Raw genomic sequence first — 19,272 nt, 5'->3', positions numbered from 1 at the left:
TCGACGCCAGAGGAGGGGTCCTCTAAAAAAGATGGTCGGCACGGATCAACATCGGCGCCGCCGTCCAAGCCCGCAAAGGCCGGCTCCACGGAGTCTACGCAGGCGCACGGATCGAAGCCTGGCACGTCTGCGCACCGGTCCCAGGACTCGGGGTCGGTGACAGCGGGATCCGCGTCGAAAGCCCACAAGGCCCACAAAGACGTCGGATCCGAGGGAAAGGTCAAACCATCCTCGTCGGCTCCAAAACCGACTGAGAGTGAAGCGTCCCTCGTCGCCGCATCACTACAGCGAATTAGGGAGAAGGCCTCTGCTCCGTCGGCTCCGATTTCGTCGCCGAAGGACAATCCAGCGAAGCCTTCTGGCAAACTTCTCTTTGTTTTGCCGCCAAAGGAGGCGCCGAAAGCCTTTTCCACCGAATCGGCACCGAAGAAGACGGTTTCTTCAACGGCTGGCCCACTTCCACGTTGGGTACTCGAATCAGAGGATGATTCAGAGCAGTTCATCGACGCAGACACCGGCAAATTGACCCTCTATAAGAGGAAAATATCTTCAGTGTCACTGGACTCATATGTCATCCCACTGAAAAAGAAAAGGGTGCCCCTTGATGCTTCAGGCCTCACGGAACCAATCCAGCCTCCTCCAAGACGGAGCCCTACTCCCTCACCAGAACACTCTGCGGGTGAGGGGTATGATGAGGATGAGCAATACAATTTCCCTATCAATGAACCAGATGCACAACCGGATTCATATGATGACACTGGTGACCAGGGCACCCAAAATGTGGGGCAGGACCCGCAGCTTTTTAATGCACGTGCATCCCCAACTGAGGATTCAGCAGGTTTTCATGCGCTACTTGAGAGGGCAGCGGCCAATCATGATGTGGACATGCACGCTGACCCGATAGAAGAAGACTTCCTTTTCGACACATTCTCAGTCTCTGAAAGGACAGTAAAAACGCTGCCTATGCTTAAGGGAGTCCTCAAGCATGCGGGGGATATCTTTAAGGAGCCTACCAGGGCACGAGTGGTCAATCCACGCATTGAAAAGAAGTACAGACCTGCACCTGCGGACCCCGCATACATTCGGGGACAGTTGCCACTGGACTCTCTTGTGGTCGCCAATGCCAGGAAACGTGCCAACTCCCAGACGACGGGTGAAGCTCCTCCCCCGGATAAGGAGTCCAAAGTGCTAGAGGCAAAAGAGTAGCTGCGCAGGCCGCAAACTTTTGGCGCATTGCCAATACACAGGCACTCTTAGCACGTTACGATAGGGCGCATTACGACACCCTGGAACAGGTTATACAACACCTGCCTCCAAAGTTCCAAGAAGGCACCAAACTGCTTATTGAGGAGGGGAAGCTAATCTCAAACGCAGCCATCAAGTGTGCACTTGACGCCGCAGACACAGCTGCTAGAGCTATCAACACTAGCGTTATGCTGAGACGACAGGCGTGGCTCCGCATCTCGGGGTTTAAACCAGATATTCAGACAACCATTCTTAATCAGCCAGTCAATCCTGATAGTCTGTTTGGTCCAGATGTTGACACCACCCTAGAAAAAATAAAAAAAGACACAGAAACTGCTAAGTCCATGGGGGCCCTCCAGTCGCAACAGTTTCGTGGCAACAATTTTCGTCGCTCAGGTGCACGTGGAGTCACCAGAGGACAAATGGGTCAACAATCTCAGTTCTCAAAAGGTGGAGCACAATCCTCGTTCCAAAAGCAGAACAAGGGAGGTTACAGAAATAACAGCAACAGAGGTCGCGGCAGAGGAAACAGCTCCCGCTCCTCTACCCCAAGCAAACAGTGACTCTCTGTCACTGCCCCCCGACCACTTAACACCTGTCGGGGGGAGACTGCAGCAGTTCCTGCCCGTCTGGAGAAACATCACCACAGACAGGTGGGTGCGACAACTAGTCCAGTATGGTTATTGCCTAGAGTTGAAATCCACTCCACCCAACATCCCGCCAAGGCAAAGGCCTATGTCCGCAGAGCACTTGCTCTTATTGCAGCAGGAAGTAGTGGTGATGCTGCAAAAAGGAGCAATCGAGCCCGTGCCGGTGAGAGAGGAAGGCACAGGGGTGTATTCCCTGTACTTCCTTATTCCAAAGAAGGACGGATCTCTCAGACCCATTCTAGATCTACGCCCCCTCAACCTGTACATACTGTCAGAACATTTCCACATGCTTACACTGCAGCAGATTCTTCCCTTGCTAAACCAAGGGGACTTCTTAGCAACCTTAGATCTCAAGGATGCTTATTTCCACATTCCACTACACCCGTCCCACAGGAAATACCTCAGGTTCACTATTCAAGGCAAGCATTACCAGTTCAAGGTCTTACCCTTTGGAGTCACCACAGCCCCAAGGGTGTTTACCAAGTGTCTGGCGACAGTTGCAGCGCACCTCAGGAGGCAGAACATCCATGTCTACCCCTACCTCGACGACTGGCTCGTGCAAGCCAAGTCGGAACGACAGTGCGCCGCGGACATGTCGACTACAATTCACCTTCTTCACGATCTGGGTTTCTCGCTGAACTACCCAAAGTCGCATCTACAACCAGCACATGTCCGGCAGTTCCTAGGTGCGACGATCAACACCCTGACGGCCATGGCTCAGCCAAACCAGGTCAGGATAGACAGCATGCAGTCTCTGATCCAAAAGTTCAGACCACAACACTCGCTTCCGGCGAGAGTATTCATGCAGTTGATAGGCATGATGGCCTCCTGCATCTTCATAGTCCCTCACGCACGGTTACATATGCGCCCGCTCCAGGAGTGCTTAGCGAATCAGTGGACACAGGCTCAGGGGCAATTGACAGACCTAGTGTTGGTTACCAGTCGGGCATACGACTCTCTGCATTGGTGGACTCCACACAACCTTTGCAAGGGCCGACTGTTCCAAGAGCCTGTGCCGCAGATTATCCTGACAACGGACGCATCTCTCCAGGGATGGGGAGCTCATCTGCTCACTTACACAGTGCAGGGACTATGGACGACGCAGCAGCAAAAGATGCACATCAACTATCTAGAACTGATGGCAATCTTCATGGCGATCAAGTCCTTCATTGTACATCTGTGCAACAAGGTAGTGTTAGTCCGGACGGACAACATGACTGCGATGTACTACATTCAAAAGCAGGGAGGCACCCACTCGCCACAGCTGTCTCATCTGGCTCAGAGCATGTGGAAGTGGGCCATTCAGAGGAACATTTTCCTCATGGCAGAACACCTCCCAGGGAAGGACAACCAGATGGCGGATCTGCTCAGCAGGTACAGCCATCAAATGCACGAGTGGGAGATACACCCATCTGTCCTCCACCCGTACTTCCAGCAGTGGGGTCATCCGGAGATAGACCTGTTTGCCACAAAAGAAAACGCAAAATGCCAACACTTTGCCGCCAGGTTCCCTCACCCACAGTCGCAGGGGAATGCGATATGGATGAACTGGTCAGGCAAATTTGCGTACGCTTTTCCGCCAGCCCCTCTGATACCGCTGGTCGCAAGAAAGCTAAGGCAACACGCGATGACTCTCATCCTAGTTGCTCCAACGTGGGCGCGCCAGGCTTGGTACACCACGTTCCTCGAACTCTCAGTGGTGCCGCATCAAAGACTGCGCCTCACGCCCAGTCTTTTGACGCAGAACCATGGAGAAATTCAGCATCCAGATCCGCAACAGCTCAACCTGGCGATCTGGCTCCTGAAGTCCTAGAGTTTGGATACCTTAACCTACCTCCAGAATGCATGAACATCATCAAGGAGGCAAGGAAGCCAACTACCAGAGCATGCTATGCTGCGAAATGGAAGCGTTTTGTCATTTACTGTACAGCCAATGACATCAACCCGCTAGATGCATCTATCCCCAACATCATTTGCTATCTGTTGCATCTTTACAAGTGCAATCTAGCGTACACTTCCATTCGGATACATCTATCCGCCATAGCGGCTTATCTTCAAAACAGGCAGCATCTCTCTGTCTTCAGAGTGCCCGCCATTAAAGCCTTCCTTGAAGGTCTGAAACGAGTCATTCCCCCAAGAACACCGCCAGCTCCGGTGTGGAACCTCAATGTCGTTCTCACCAGACTGATGGGACCGCCATTTGAGCCACTGCACTCGTGTGAACTCCAGTTCCTTACGTGGAAAGTAGCTTTCCTGGTAGCTATTACGTCTCTGAGGCGTGTCAGTGAGCTGCAAGTGCTCACAATCCAAGAGCCATTCATTCAAATTCATCCAAATAGGGTAGTGCTACGCACTAACCCCAAATTCCTTCCGAAGGTGGTGTCACAGTTTCATCTCAACCAAACTATTGACTTGCCAGCATTCTTTCAAAACCCGCAGACGGTGGCAGAAAGAATGCTCCATACCTTAGATGTACGGAGGGCGTTGATGTACTACATAGACAGAACACAACCCTTTAGAAAGACAAAACAACTTTTTGTTGCCTTCGCACCACAACACAAAGGCAACCCTATTTCCAAAGCAGGGATAGCCAGATGGATTGTTAAGTGCATCCAGATATGTTATCAAAAGGCCAAGCGCACTTTAACAATACCCCCAAAGGCGCACTCCACACGCAAACTGGGGGCATCCATGGCTTTCCTAGGGAACATTCCTTTAGAGGATATTTGCAGAGCAGCCACGTGGGTTACACCACACACCTTTACAAAACACTACTGTGTTGATGTGCATTCCAAGCAGCAAGCTGCTGTAGGACAGGCTGTTCTCAAAACACTTTTTCAGGTTTCTGCAGCTGGCACGGGCAACCGCCGCTGATGGAGGGACTGCTATGTATTCTATGCTAAGATATGAATTTAGCAGCCCACATGCCTCGAACTGAATATGCTACTTACCAGTATGCATCTGTTCTTGGCATGTAGGGCTGCTAACATTCATATCGCCCGCCCTCCTCCCCGGTGCCTGTCGCAGCTGCAGATATACTATTGTATTTATTCATTACACTTTTCACTCCATCTCCTGCCACAATGGCGAAAAACAATCTGGGGATGGAGCCGATGCCCATGCGCACTGTAGTCCAGGGGAGGAGCCACCTATCTCAGGATACTTCGAAGACTCTTCCAGGACAACAATGTGCGATCATCCGGACCCAACACTAGGCGGCGATCTAATGCTAAGATATGAATGTTAGCAGCCCTACATGCCAAGAACAGATGCATACTGGTAAGTAGCATATTCATTCCTGCTTTTTTTAAACTGTTTAAGAATCATGGATTTCTGTTCAATAACATTTAATTTGGTGTTCGCTACAAGTACCTAATTTCCTTCCTTGATTTCAACATCTATGCTTTGCCAAGTGTTGATGTTTTCCTTCTAACAATATTGGTTCTGTTGAATTGCTAGTATAGTTTCATAATAGCACAAAGCATTTGGGGCATGGTGCTGCATTTGCTCAAAACACTGTTGTATAATCAGATTTGGCATTGACATTAGTAAAGTGTTCTGTAAACGTCAGGAGCCTTTCTTGTCTAATTCAGAGCAAAGATTTATTTTCAAGGCACTTCACTCCAAGTTATGGTATGTGCATGGTTCTGTAATGAAAAATCACCATTCAACCACGAGAGAGCTACTTTAATTGGTCCAGTTCATTTTGTAGATTGTTTCAGAAAGACAATACGTGCTCAGGCATAAATGACTCTTGGTTTTTTTCTGCAAATCAAGATCCTCAAAATTGTATACTGCTGGCCTCAGTAAAAATTCAGATTCATGCCAGTCTATTTTACTTAAAAACGTTTTTAACCGGTATGTAGACGTGCCCACGAGTCATGCAAAATGTTGACTCAGCATGACAGACGATCAGACCTGGATACAGGAAGAGTTGCACACTCATACAGTCTGCAAAATGTAACAAATTAAACCACTCACTGTTCCTATTCTTTTGTTGCTTAATTGCAGATTCAGACAAAGATGATGAGCATTATAGCCCACCAGGAAAGCGGGAACGAACGTCTTCTTTAACTCAGTTCCCTCCATCACAGTCTGGTAAGTCTGTTTCCTCCAAATGTTCTTAGTTCCAAGAGAAGGTTGTGGGAGATGTTAATTTAATTAAAGTAGTCAGCAATCTTTTAAGCATAAAATATGTATAAAGCAATAAGCAGAAGTTTTTTAAAAGATAATATATCTTGCTTTACAGTAATTAGGATCTCTTTCCCGTATGTAGTAGATGGATCGTACCTGTGTCTGAGGGCATAGGTGCATTATTAGGGCAGCTATAGGTGGTTTAAAGTTGATACGATGGTGGAGACGATGCAGAGTCAGTGGATTGAATGGTAATTAGTTGGGATGTACAGGAACAGCAGTATATGATAGGAGGTTGATGGGATGTTGTGGCAAAGCGAGAGGCTAGCAGCGAAAAGTATATGTGAGATATCTTGTTGTTATACTATGCTTGCACCTAGTTTCATACTAATGGCTATTTAAATTTTAAGATTATATACTCAATGAAGTACTTCACACGGTGGTACCTCATTGTGTATATAATCATTTAATTGTGGTCCATCTTCACATGTTTAACGGACCTGTCCCCTTTCTCCTGTTCTGAAGATTGGTTTACATATTTACATTCCCTTTTTTTGAAGGAAATATCAATATTGACTGCAGTCAATGTAGTCTGAAAATAGACCTATAATAAAAACTCTTTTTGAAAAGAAGATATGATTTGTAAAAAATACTAAAGAATCTCGCAATTGAGTGTGGGGCTTTTTAAATATTAGCTTGATTTCAATGTAATCTTTGTGACACTAGTTATCATTTTTCATTTGAAATAATGAATTGGAGAAAGAAAATCTAAACACCTACTGTTGAATTGAAAGAGGGTGTTCAAGATGGGTCCCGCAGACCGGTTCCTCCGTGGTTAATAGGACAAGCACTTCGATGGTTATTACATTTACAACCATTGTTAAGGTTTTTTTCCTAGTTAGTTGTCAGTTAGGCATTCTTTATACCTAATTGACCTCCATTCAATATACCTGATCTCTTGCACAGTGTGTTTGTTCATCTTAAACATTTTTACCACCCGTACATCAGTCAATGATTCTTATGACCTTTGTTAAATGTTGATCCAAATACTCAGTAGAAGTAAGTGTTTTACATTACGTAATACTGTCCTTTTTATTTTACTGGTTGCAGTATCCAAAAATAATGTCTTCATGCCATCTAACTTCAGTCAACCTTCGACTGGAAACTCTGACTCTGAGCCAGGTGAGGTGCTGTCCTTTTGATAAAACGTTTTGGCAGTAGCTGTTTTTTTAATTTTATTTATTTTTTTATATAGTTTTCAAGTAGCACAGGGAGTTCATTACTCCAGAGACATCAAGCTGACGGGGTGCCTCAGGGCTCTACCCCGAGCCCGACATCGTTTAACCTTTGTCGCCCCCTTGGCTAAAATCTCGGATAAATTTGGGATTAAAGCCCTGTCCTATGCCGACGACACCCAGCTGGTGGTCTCCCTTACCCAAGCACAGGTAGGGGCTGCCTTCAATTTTGTGTCCTGCCTTCAAGAACTGGCTGTGTGGATGGCAAATAACTGCCTGAAATTGAATGGCAACAAGACCGAGGTGCTGGTGATAGGGAAGGCTCCATCAGTGTGGTCGTCAGCATGGTGGCCCCAGACTCTAGGTCCTACCCCCACGCCTTGTGAACAAGCTAAGAACTTCGAGGTATGGGTGGATAACAAGCTGTCTTTTGACTACCATACCAGGCGGGTGCAGGCGCCTGTTTTAGAATTTTACGGAGTCTACGGAAAACTTTAGACGATCTTCCCACGGCATCGAGGAAGACTATGGTGCATGCTTTAGTGACCTCTCGCCTGGATTATGGCAACCTTCTGTATCTGGGTGCAACTGCCAAATGCATGCAGAGATTGCAGTGCATCCAGAATGCAGCAGCAAGACTGGTTCTTATGCTTCCAAAGAGAGCCTCAGCAAAAAGGGCTCTGGCCTCCCTACACTGGCTTCCAATTAGGGAGAGAGTACAGTTTAAGGCCCTGTGCGTTAGCCACCGGATTATACAAAGGAAGGGGCTTCCGTACTTGCATGATTTATGAATTCCCTATGCACCGACCAGACATTTAAGATCTAGCGGGACGGGAAAGGTGTGTGTTCCATTCATCAAGACAGCATGGGTGGGTGGCCGCTTCTTTCGCTATCTGGCCGCACAGCTGTGGAACACACTTCCTCAGAGTCTCTGGTTGGAGTGCTCTGAGTCTATTTTTCGGAAAGGACTGAAGACCCATTTGTTCCCTGCTGTATAATTTTAGTTGTAGGTCCCCTGTTGTTGCTGAGTTAAGCTGGTACTATAGTGCAGGGACACACTGGCCCAGTGTAACCAGGCGCTCTACAAATGTGACTTATTATTATTATTTAGTGGTTTTATAAAGCAATATACAACATAGTAGTGAAAGCTACGTAACTTGGATGATCGGAAGAGGCTAATCAAGATGCAGAGAAACCGTATGAATAAGTTGGTTGGTACATTGTTTGTTGGAAGCAAAAATAAGCGTTGAACCTCAGTATCTGTTCATCATTAATTCTTACTGCAGATTCCTCACCTTTAGAACATCCCCAGGTGTCACACTGCAGCTGGAGAATTCCTCGTCCATGCGACACGTAACACTGTGCAACACTGCAGTGACTCTGTACCACTTGGAAGTGATGAAATGGGGACACATCAGCACCACTCCTGCATGCTATCGTAATTTTCTTTTCTTCCATGCCCATTGTCGAGCTTTCAGACGGCTCAAACTTTCTTTAGTGTGCCTTGGAATGAAGACCCCCGGATAAAAGACAGGATCCAAATTGTGCCTCAACTGCAGGAAGCCGATGTCTGTAACACGGGGAAGGGAGTGGGGGGCTGGACTTCAGGGTGATGCGTCTAGCCGTGGAAGTCTTCCTGTCGCCCATCAGGCTGGTGCTAGTCCTCCATTCAATACTTGGGGTATAGTAGGGTCCTCGAATCCTGTGCCGGGAGGCGCTATGCTTCTGGAGGTAGCTGAACCAGCAAAGCATCTTCCCGGCCACCAGTCCTAATCCTGAGACGGGGCAGGGTTTCTTTGCTAGATTTGCGCTGAAGCCACTGCAGAGCACGCGCAGTATCACCAGTTCTGTGTACTTGAGTTTCCCTCAAGCCACTCATTAAGATACTCATTTCAGCTAGATTGGGTTGGATTCCTGTACCATTTACACCACTACCTCTTCAGCTTTGAAGTCTGAAGAAGATCAAGCCCAAGTCATTCTTATTGCTGGGGACTGGGCCAGGAGCGTCTGCTACATAGAACTCTGAAGCCCTTGCCATCCAATCGAGCCTCCACCTCAGAACAAGGACCTGCATCAGAGTTTGGCAAACAAAATCTCCATGCATGGAGATTGAGCGGTAGCAGCTGAATGTGTTTGAATTGCTGACCATGGTGGTGGATGTCATCCTGCCTTCTGTAGTGGATTCCACAGGGACTGTCATAGCTGGGCTGTAGGATTAATTTGGTGCCTCATGCGATGTCCAGACCCCAACCCAAAGCTAGGCTTTTTAGATGTTCTTTTATTTGTTCATTTGTTGGCCCTACAAAAACTTGTTGTGTGCACAGTGATCGATTGTTTTTGCTCTTTCATTCTTTCAGTGTTAACCTGGTGAACCATCTTTAATTCACAGGTTGCAATGTGTTTTATAAAGAGTTTGACTCTTCGTTTCCACCCAAACTCTTTGTTATGACTCTGTGGGTCTAAACTTCCTTGATGTTTCTCTTTGCCCTCCCTTCCAGCCTTTGCACAGCTGTCCCTTAATCTCTGAATTCTAAAGGCAGTCTTTCTTGTTTCCATAATGTATGCATGTCGTGTGAGTGAATTGTACAGCTTTCTTTCTGCATAATCTTGTACTGAGACCTGGAGTGGCCTGTCTTTCAAAGGTCGTGACTTCCTTCTACTTTGGCTAGTCGATTTTTATTCTGCCAGCATTTTTTGTTCCACTTCACCCCGAAAACATGTAGGACAGGCTTCATAGTCTTGACCCTAAAGGTTCTTGTGTGAGCAGCCTTTTGTGGATTTCTCTGCTCAAATAGAGGCAAGAGTATGCAGCACATGACCTTATTGAAGGTGGATAGTCCTCTCTATTAAGATCTGCGATGTACTGGCTATTAAGCAGCTCTCTGAAGGACTGCGGGCTCATTCCACTGGGTTTAAGCATCCTAGAATAGCTGCACTTCTGTTCATATGGGAGAGGTGTGGCGCAGTGGGCTGAATCCGGAGCGCAAGGCTTGCGGTTCGATCACCACCAGCAGCTCAGCTCGGCATCATGTGACTCTGGGCATTAGCCCACTTAATCTCCCCGACAGCCCCCCCCCCCCCCCCAGCGCCTGGAATACCGTTGGTGGTCATATGTTCACAAAACCTGTGGGTCAGGCGGGAGGTCACTTCGCCCACTCAGTTTTTAATGGCACATTGGTCTGAGTTCAACCCCCAGATCTCCAACTTTGGAAAATATTGCTGTAGAAGAAATTATTCCCCATTTTACCTCCCACAGAAAAATGCCCTCATGCCGAATGCCTCCTCTTCTGAGTGAATGAAAGTAGAATTTTACTCCAAAAGCATGCTTTTGTTGGATGGTTATAAATCTGTTCAGTAGTTTTGATATATTCACATTTTTAGGTCTCGCCTGAGCTAATGCGCTTGCGCATTGTTCTGCGAGATTATAGTAAGTGGAAAAGAAAAGTCTACCAAAACTGCTGCGGATCGCATACAGTTCATGTGATCTATGTGCGTGCACGCCATCGCCAGCCACGTCACACACCACCATTTGTCTGTGCCTCGCATCAGACTTCAAAGGCTGCCGCCCCCCCCCCCCCCAATCAGACTTCAAAGGCACCGCTCCCCCGCCCCCCGCATCAGACTTCAAAGGAATGCGCCCCGCCACAGCAATGCCGAGAGCTTGTTTTTCTTGCTTCTCCCGTCAATGCTTTCTTTCCCTGCATGCTTACGCTGCTCCAGATTTCTTGTACTTTCCCTGCGTTCTTTCTGTGAGTCTATCCTAGCCATACCTTCATGCCCCCCTCTTTGCTTGACCTGTCCCTGCTTGCTTTCTCCAGCCCTCCTCTGCCCATGCTTTCTTTCCCTGAACACCCCTACCAGCCTGCCCTGTTGCTGCCTGCATGCCTCTAATTGCCTGCCCTGTCCCAGACTCCTTGCTCTGTCTCTGCTTGCTTTTTCTGACACTTCTCCGTCCCTGCTTGCTTCCCTTGCCACTGCTTGTTGTTTCCTCGTTTCTCTCTTAAAACACCACTGTATCATTTTCACCCACCTTTTGAAGCCCTACTCCTGCGACACTGATTTTCGCGCATGTCTTGGCCCCCACTGTGCTCCTCACTTCCTTTGGCTTTACAGATGGGTTTCCTCGTGGCGCCCATCCCCCACCACAGAGCGCGTCTAGCGGCCGAAACTCTTCACTACTCCTCAGTTCTAGCCTGCAGTCGAGTAGCCCCAGAAGCACTGCCCAAGAAGATGCTGTGAATATTTTTGTCAAGAAGCAATAAGCGCCAAAACATGGTGTATATTCATTTTGAAAGGACAAAATCCCGCCTGTTTCATTTAATTGAGGAGAAAGGGTTCTATTTTTTTAATAAACAGGCTTAAATTTCTTGTGCTTTCCAAATTCCCCTCAATCGTGGAAATAATTACAGTTTTATATTGGGCCATGTCTGGGGACGCCGTGGGAGTAGGTTACTGTGACCCAAAGGCCTGGCTCCAAGCATCCAGATTTGAATCCTCAATTAACGTCAACAGTGACTTTTTGGCATAATGCACACTACAAAGTTAAATTATCTCTTTCTTAATATGTGTAGTTGTTACACACTGCAATTGGATACACAGTTTCTCATATATATATATATATATATATATATATATATATATATATTTTTATATATATATATATATATATATAAATTCACATTTGCCCCTGAGCAAGGGAAACGCCACTCCACGAGGATTGGAAAACTTTCCTTTTTATTGCACAAAATCACGCAGGCAGCCCCAGCTACATGTAGATTCCTTGACGCGTTTCGCTGCACCTGCAGCTTATTCCTAAGGGAAGGGGACACAGGCAAAATCCGGTTAGTATTCTAAAGTCTGCATTTTACCCATATTGCATCTGCTCCCAATGAAGATGTATGCTGGGATTTCGAGTGAAAATAATCCCTTTCAGTAGGGTCCGTTTATTTTTGCCAAAACTGTTATCAGCCCCATTATTTTTCACACAGTTCATAACCCTCCAGTGGGTCCAGAGCTGCTCTTGTGATTTGAATTAGGCAAGTCTTCGTGCTGACAGGATGTGATGAGTCACAGCCTCACAGACCTGGTTTCAAGTTCCAGACGGTGCTTCTCCCGCGGCACGGAGCCTGCCGCCTTAAATTATTCACTGTCTGGTCTACACAGTTTCATATATATATATATATATATATATATATATATATATATATATATATATATATATATATATATATATATATATATATATATATATATATATATATATATATATATATATATATATATATATATATATATATATGACGTCCTCAACCTGAAGATAATAAACCACTTTACATGGGTACCATTTGCATTATATTTTTAAGGCACGGGGAGATTAAGTGATTTTCCCATAATCACAGGATGTTGAGGGCACGCTGCGACTCAAACTTATCTTCCCAGTTCCAAACCCGGAAGCTCTGACCGTTACAACTACCTCTTCTTAGCAGTTCTCCACTCCAGACGTCCAGCCCACTGAGCTATCTTCTAGCTCAGTTTTGTGACGCGAGCCAGGTCTGGCCGTTGGCATGCTAGGCACATTCCACCCTGCTGGAAGTGCCAGGGCGTGCTTTTATCAACGCCGAGCGGCGTGTGGCACTGTGGGAGGAAGGCACACCACGAGACGGGAGTCAAAGGTGAGAGCGCGCTTGGCAGATAGCACGTCTTCTCAAAATACGCGTTTTTAAAAACAGACAATAATTCATAATATACTATCAACACCTGTCTTCCAAGTACGGGTAATATGGTTTTATTGTCGGTGGGTTTAATTTTCGACCTGATTGTTGGCAGACAGAATGCAGTGGCACTAAACATGTCTGCGTTCCTCTCTACCTCTACCTCTCTCTACCTCTACCTCTCTCTCTCTACCTCTACCTCTCTCTCTCTACCTCTACCTCTCTCTCTCTCCCTCTACCTCTCTCCCTCTACCTCTCTCCCTCTACCCCTCTCCCTCTACCCCTCTCCCTCTACCCCTCTCCCTCTACCCCTCTCCCTCTACCCCTCTCCCTCTACCCCTCTCCCTCTACCCCTCTCCCTCTACCCCTCTCCCTCTACCCCTCTCCCTCTCTCCCTCTCCCTCTCTCCCTCTACCCCTCTCCCTCTACCCCTCTCCCTCTACCCCTCTCCCTCTACCCCTCTCCCTCTACCCCTCTCCCTCTTTACCTATCTCTCTCTCTATTTCTCTCTAGCTCTCTACCTCTGCCTCTCTCTCTCCCTCTCTCTACCTCTCTCCCTACCTCATTACCTCTCTCCCTCGCCCCCTCTCTCCCTCTACCTCTACCTCTCTCTCTCTCCCTCTACTTCTCTCCCTGTACATCTCTCTCTAGCTCGCTCCCACTCTACCTCTCTCCCCCTCTCTCTATCACTCTCTACCTCTCTCTCTATCACTCTCTACCTACCTCATTACCTCTCTTCCTCTACCCCTTTCCTTCTGATAGATACATCTGCCGTGTGGATTCCTCACCTTGTGAATATCCCCTTGCGTCAGCAACATTCGGAAATTCTTTTGTAGCCTCGCGCCGACGTGGACTAGGACGTCATAGAGACACGACCTCGCTCGCGACTCCGCTGACGTCACCGACGCCTACAATAGGCCCACGCCGGCGTGATGACATCAGTTCCCTTTTTTCCGCGTCGTCGACGCCAACGGTTTCGGGATACTCTGTAGCTTATAGCTCATTGTTACTTAATATTTCTTCGATTCTCCATTCTCTGACCTTTTGCTACCGTTGTCATGTCGACAAAGAAGACAGGGTTTAAGCCTTGTAGAGAATGTGGGAAGATGATGTCCGTTACGGACCCCCACCAGGACTGTATCTGGTGCTTGAGTTCGGATCACGACGTGGAGGGATGTTCTTCATGTCAGAAGATGAATCCGAAGGCTCTTCGCGAAAGAGAATCTAAACTTCTTGTGGCCAAATTAAAGGCGAGTAAAGTTAAAAGATCCTCGAAGCACTCGAAGAGATCGAAGTCGAGATCCAGGTCGAGGTCTCGAGAGGCGTTGGCCTCGAAGTCTTCGTCTGATCACGCTTCCGGTTCTCGTAAGAAGCATAAGAAGAGGAGGCATGGATCCCGTCATCATTCAGGTGATAAGTCTGGTTCTAGATCGAGATCTCCCAAGAGGATGAAGTCAAAAGTGATTCCTCCGCAAGTGTCGGATCAAGAAGGTGAGGCTTCGCCTTCGGAGTCGATTCTCCGACTCCGGTTCCGGATCCGACTCCGGCTCCGTCTCCGGCTCCATCTCCGACTCCAGATGGCACCGATGGAGTTCCTGTTGAGGAAGAGGTTTCGAATCCTGTTGAGGAGACGGATTCAAACCTGCCTCGAGATCGGCCTGCGCATCCTCCATTCCCGACTCCAGGTCAGGACCCCTCTGCGTTTTTAAACGCAATGTATGGTGTCTTCTCGAGATCATGGTACCCCTCTGGAGCACCTTTGTGTCCCATGGGTCCCATGGCTTTTAATTTGGGTGTTCCTCACTCATATACACCTTTTATGCCGTATATGCCAGCCCCGACTCCGTTGTGGCAGTTTGAAGCTCCACCGAGGTCGACGCCGATATCGACACCGGCTCGGCCGAAGTCGACGACTCCGGTTCCGGCGTCACCGACTCCTAGCAAATCTATGGAGCATCCTTCCAAGCCCTCTGATTCGATTCCGAAGTCGGCTCCGACGCCGTCGAATTCGATGTTGGATTCGACTGCACTTCGAGTCAAAATGAGATCTCTGAGAGAAGCTCAACGTCTTCTTGATGAGCAGAGGGTTGATGAGTCTTCTTCTGAAGTGGAGGAGGGCGAACTGGATGGGAGTTGTTTTGAGGACCTAGCAGAGGCGAGTGGTCTCGAATTTTCTCCGGAGTGGTCTTTGCCTTCAGGACCTGATGCACCCTCCAGGGATGTGCAACCATATCATGTTGTCATGAAGAAGGCGGCAGGACTTTTGGGTTTGACATTGCCTACTGTCGAATTTAAGTCGAATTTATTGACTGAGGTTCTCCATTCTCCAAGCAGTGGAGCCGATACTACCTTTTAATGATGCTTTGAAAGATCCCATTATGGAGGTATGGAAAAAACCCTTTTCTGCTCCTGCTTCAAAAAGTGTGGTTAGGAGGTATAGAGTGGCTCCTGAGGATCCTGCTTTTTTATCTTCACATCCCTCTCCTGAGAGTTTGGTTATTCAGGCCGCTTGTTCTAAAAAATCAGTGGGTGCTTTTCCACAGGTGCCTGGCGACAAAGAGGCCAAGAGACAGGACCAAATTGCAAAAAAGACTTTCTCTTCGGCTAGTATGGCGTTGAAGTCTTCAAATGCCACTTGCCTTATGGGCAGATATATTCATGCTCTTATGGACTCTATGCGCTCATTAATCCCTAAGGGTCCCTGAGGATAGCAGAAAAGATTTTGAGGAAGCTTTGTCTGATTCTCAAGCGGCAGCCCGTCAGGTCATCCAAAGTGGGCTTGATACTACGGATTCTGTGGCAAGGATCATGGGCACGGCGGTTGCCACGAGGCGCTCAGCCTGGTTGAAGTCGTCTGATTTTTCTGCTGATGTGCAGTCGGCTTTGATGGATTTGCCTTTCGATGGTGAGGGGCTCTTTGGAAGAAAGGCAGATACGGCCTTGGAGAGATTGAAGGACAGCAGGGCGACTGCTAGATCTCTTGGCCTTCAGGTCAGAGGCTCTACGGTCAGGAAATTTAGAGGATTTGGCCGCTCGTCCTTTCGTTCTTATAGACAAGGTCAGCAGCAGCAACAACAACAGCAGCAGCAGAATACCTTGTATAGGTCATACAGGGGAAAACAGAGGGCACGTCCTCGAGGGCGTCAAGCCTCCTCCTCCTCCGCTTCCTCCAACCCCCCAGCCACAGAGAAGCAGCCCTAGATCCTCCATTCAGGATCATGTAGGCCCAGTGGGGGGTCGGCTTACCCACTTTCTACGGGATTGGGACTCGGTTACATCAGATCTTTGGGTTCTCAATCTCGTAGAAACTGGGTAGGCCCTTCCCTTTCGGGAATTCCCTCCCAATTACCCTCCTTGCCAGGGGTATTGCTCAGAGGAACATCTGTTACTCCTCCAGGAGGAAGTCCAAACTCTATTGAGAAAAGGTGCGATAGAGGTGGTCCCAGAGCAGGAAAGGGGTCAGGGATGCTACTCCCGGTATTTCCTGATTCCCAAGAAGGATGGCAGACTTCGTCCAATCCTGGATCTCAGGATCTTGAATTTTTATCTGAAGCAGGAGAAATTAAAGATGCTCACCCTTGCTCAGGTTCTTCAGGCTCTGCTGGAAGAAGACTGGATGGTGTCACTCGACTTGCAGGATGCGTATTTTCATATTCCGATCCTGAAGTCGCACAGGAGGTATCTCCGTTTTACGGTGGGATCGCAGCACTACCAGTTTGCGGTCCTTCCGTTTGGACTTACTACTGCGCCTCGAGTCTTCACCAAGGTGATGGCGGTGGTGGCAGCACATCTCAGAAGGTCGGGGATACCTGTATTCCCGTATCTGGACGACTGGCTGATCAAAGCAGAGTCGTCAGAGAGAGTGCTCCAGCATCTGCAGGAGACAACCCAGTTGTTGTACAGGTTGGGTTTTTCAATAAATGTACCCAAGTCTCACCTGGTGCCCTCCCAGCGCAACCTGTTCATAGGTGCGGTACTGGACACTACTGTATGTCGTGCATTCCCTCCCCCTCAAAGGATTCGCGACATACAGGAGATGATTCCTTTATTTTACAATGGAGCGGTCGTTCCAGTCCTGAAGGTCCTTCGCCTGCTCGGTCTGATGGCTTCTTGCATTCTGTTGGTCAACCATGCACGCTGGCACATGAGGGCACTCCAGTGGTGCCTCCGCAGGCAGTGGTATCAGCACAATGGGGATCTCAGGGAGTCAGTGAAGATCTCCAGAGAAACTGCAGCGGATCTGTCTTGGTGGAGCGTGGAAGGCAATCTTTCTCAAGGAAAGCCTTTCCAGCTGCCTCCATCGGTGGCCATAGTGATAACGGATGCATCCACTCTAGGGTGGGGTGCTCATCTGGGGGATCTGGAGGTCAAGGGTCTTTGGTCTCCAGAGGAAAGGTTGCTTCACATCAACCTTCTAGAATTGCGGGCGATACGTTTGGCGCTCAAGGCCTTCCTCCCTTCCCTTCGCGGTCAGTCAGTTCAAGTACTGACGGACAACACGACCGCGATGTGGTACGTCAACAAGCAGGGAGGAGTGGGGTCGCAGTATCTCTGCAAAGAGGCTCTGCGTCTCTGGTCCTGGGCTCAGGACCATCGGATTTGTCTGATGGCAAATCATCTGGCCGGAGTGTTGAACGTTCGTGCAGACAGTCTCAGTCGGCAGTTCTCTGCCGACCACGAGTGGAGGCTTCACCCGGAGGTGGTTCACGACATCTTTCAGATGTGGGGAACTCCTCGGGTGGATCTGTTCGCCACTCACGAGAATGCTCACTGCCTGTCGTTCTGCAGTCTCTAGTTTCCGATGCAAGGAGCTTTGGGGGACGCGTTTCAGTTGAGTTGGGGAAATCAACTCCTTTACGCGTTTCCTCCCATACCTTTGATTCCTCGGGTTCTGAGGAATATTCGTCAAGACCGGGCCCAAGTCATATTGGTCGCCCCGGACTGGCCAAGAAGGGTGTGGTATACAGATCTCCTCCACCTCTCCTCTCACCCGCCGCTCCGTCTCCCTCTCAGGGCAGACCTCCTCTCTCAGATGGAGGGGCAGGTTCTACACCCCCACCTCCAGACATTACACCTTCATGCCTGGAGATTGAACGGGGCAACCTGAATTCCTTTTCCCTTCCGCCTGACGTTGTGGATGTCATCTTGTCAGCCAGGCGTGACTCCACTAAGTCCATTTATTCTTATAGATGGTCGAAATTTGTCACGTGGTGTGGGGAAAAGTCTATTGACCCTGTGAGAGCCCATTTGTCTGATGTTCTCCAGTTTGCCCTTTCTCTGGCGCAACAGGGGCTTGCTGTTGCCACAGTGAAGGGTTATCTTTCTGCGCTGTCGGCTTTTCTCTGCTTGCCTGACCAGCCATCTCTTTTTAAGTCTCCTGTGGTGTTAAGATTTTTGAAGGGCCTCATAAATAAGTTCCCTCCTTCTCCTTTTATTGTGCCTCAGTGGGACTTAAATCTTGTATTGACCTACTTGATGGGTGCTCCTTTTGAGCCTCTTCACAAATGTCCCATGAGGCTTTTAACCTTTAAAACAGTCTTCCTCGTTGCAATAACCTCGGCAAGGAGGGTAAGTGAGCTTCAAGCTCTTAGTCATAAGCCCCCTTTCTTGACCATTCATGCTGATCGAATGGTTCTCAGGACCAGGGCTGCTTTTCTGCCTAAGGTGGTAACTCCCTTCCATCTGGGGCAGTCCATTACCTTACCTACCTTCTATCCTCCCCCTCACCCTTCTAAGGAGGAAGAGAGACTGCACCGTCTGGACCCTAAGAGGGCGGTGTCCTTTTACTTGGACAGATCCAAGGACTTTCGTTTGGAAGACCAGCTCTTCATTGGGTTTGCTGGCTGCAAGAAAGGAAGAGCTGTCCATAAAAGAACCTTGTCAAGATGGATCGTCCTCTGCATAAAGATCTGCTACTCTTTGGCCGGTAAGGAACCACCAGAGGGTATTAGGGCTCATTCTACAAGGGCTAAGTCTTCGACCTCTGCATTGGCTAGAGGTGTGCCTGTAGAGGATATTTGTAGAGCGGCAACTTGGTCTTCCCTCCACACTTTTGCGAAGCATTACTGCTTGGATTCCGAGGTGAGGAGGGATGGTCACTTTGCACGCTCTGTCCTTCAGGATTTCCTGGTTTAGAAGAGTGGACACCCTCCTCCGGGAGTGGGGACTGCTGTGAGACTCTATTCACAAGGTGAGGAATCCACACGCCAGATGTATCTATCCGAAGAACAAGTTACTTACCTTCGGTAACGCTTTTTCTGGTAGATACTATATCTGCCTGTGGATTCCTCACTGACC

The 19,272-nt window shown here is 48.3% G+C and overlaps 1 protein-coding gene across 9 annotated transcripts in view; it reads left to right on the top strand.

Moving 5' to 3' along the window:
• RANBP3 (RAN binding protein 3) overlaps positions 1-19,272 on the top strand; it is a 355,000-nt gene that overhangs the window by 82,474 nt on the left and 253,254 nt on the right. For 6 of the 9 annotated variants that reach the window (XR_013603675.1, XM_078669894.1, XM_078669889.1 and 3 more), the window contains 2 exons: positions 5,907-5,993; positions 7,140-7,211. Coding sequence is in view for 8 of the 9 variants with exons in the window: in XM_078669894.1 (XP_078526020.1) it covers positions 5,907-5,993; positions 7,140-7,211 (159 nt within the window). In the remaining variant the exon portion in view is untranslated. The remainder of the gene's footprint in view (positions 1-5,906; positions 5,994-7,139; positions 7,212-19,272) is intronic. The other 3 variants (XM_078669890.1, XM_078669895.1, XM_078669897.1) reach the window with 1 other exon arrangement.

This window comes from Lissotriton helveticus, chromosome 12, assembly GCF_964261635.1.
Source record: "Lissotriton helveticus chromosome 12, aLisHel1.1, whole genome shotgun sequence".
Lineage (NCBI taxonomy): Eukaryota > Metazoa > Chordata > Amphibia > Caudata > Salamandridae > Lissotriton > Lissotriton helveticus.
This window is presented reverse-complemented; position numbering and strand designations above follow the sequence as displayed.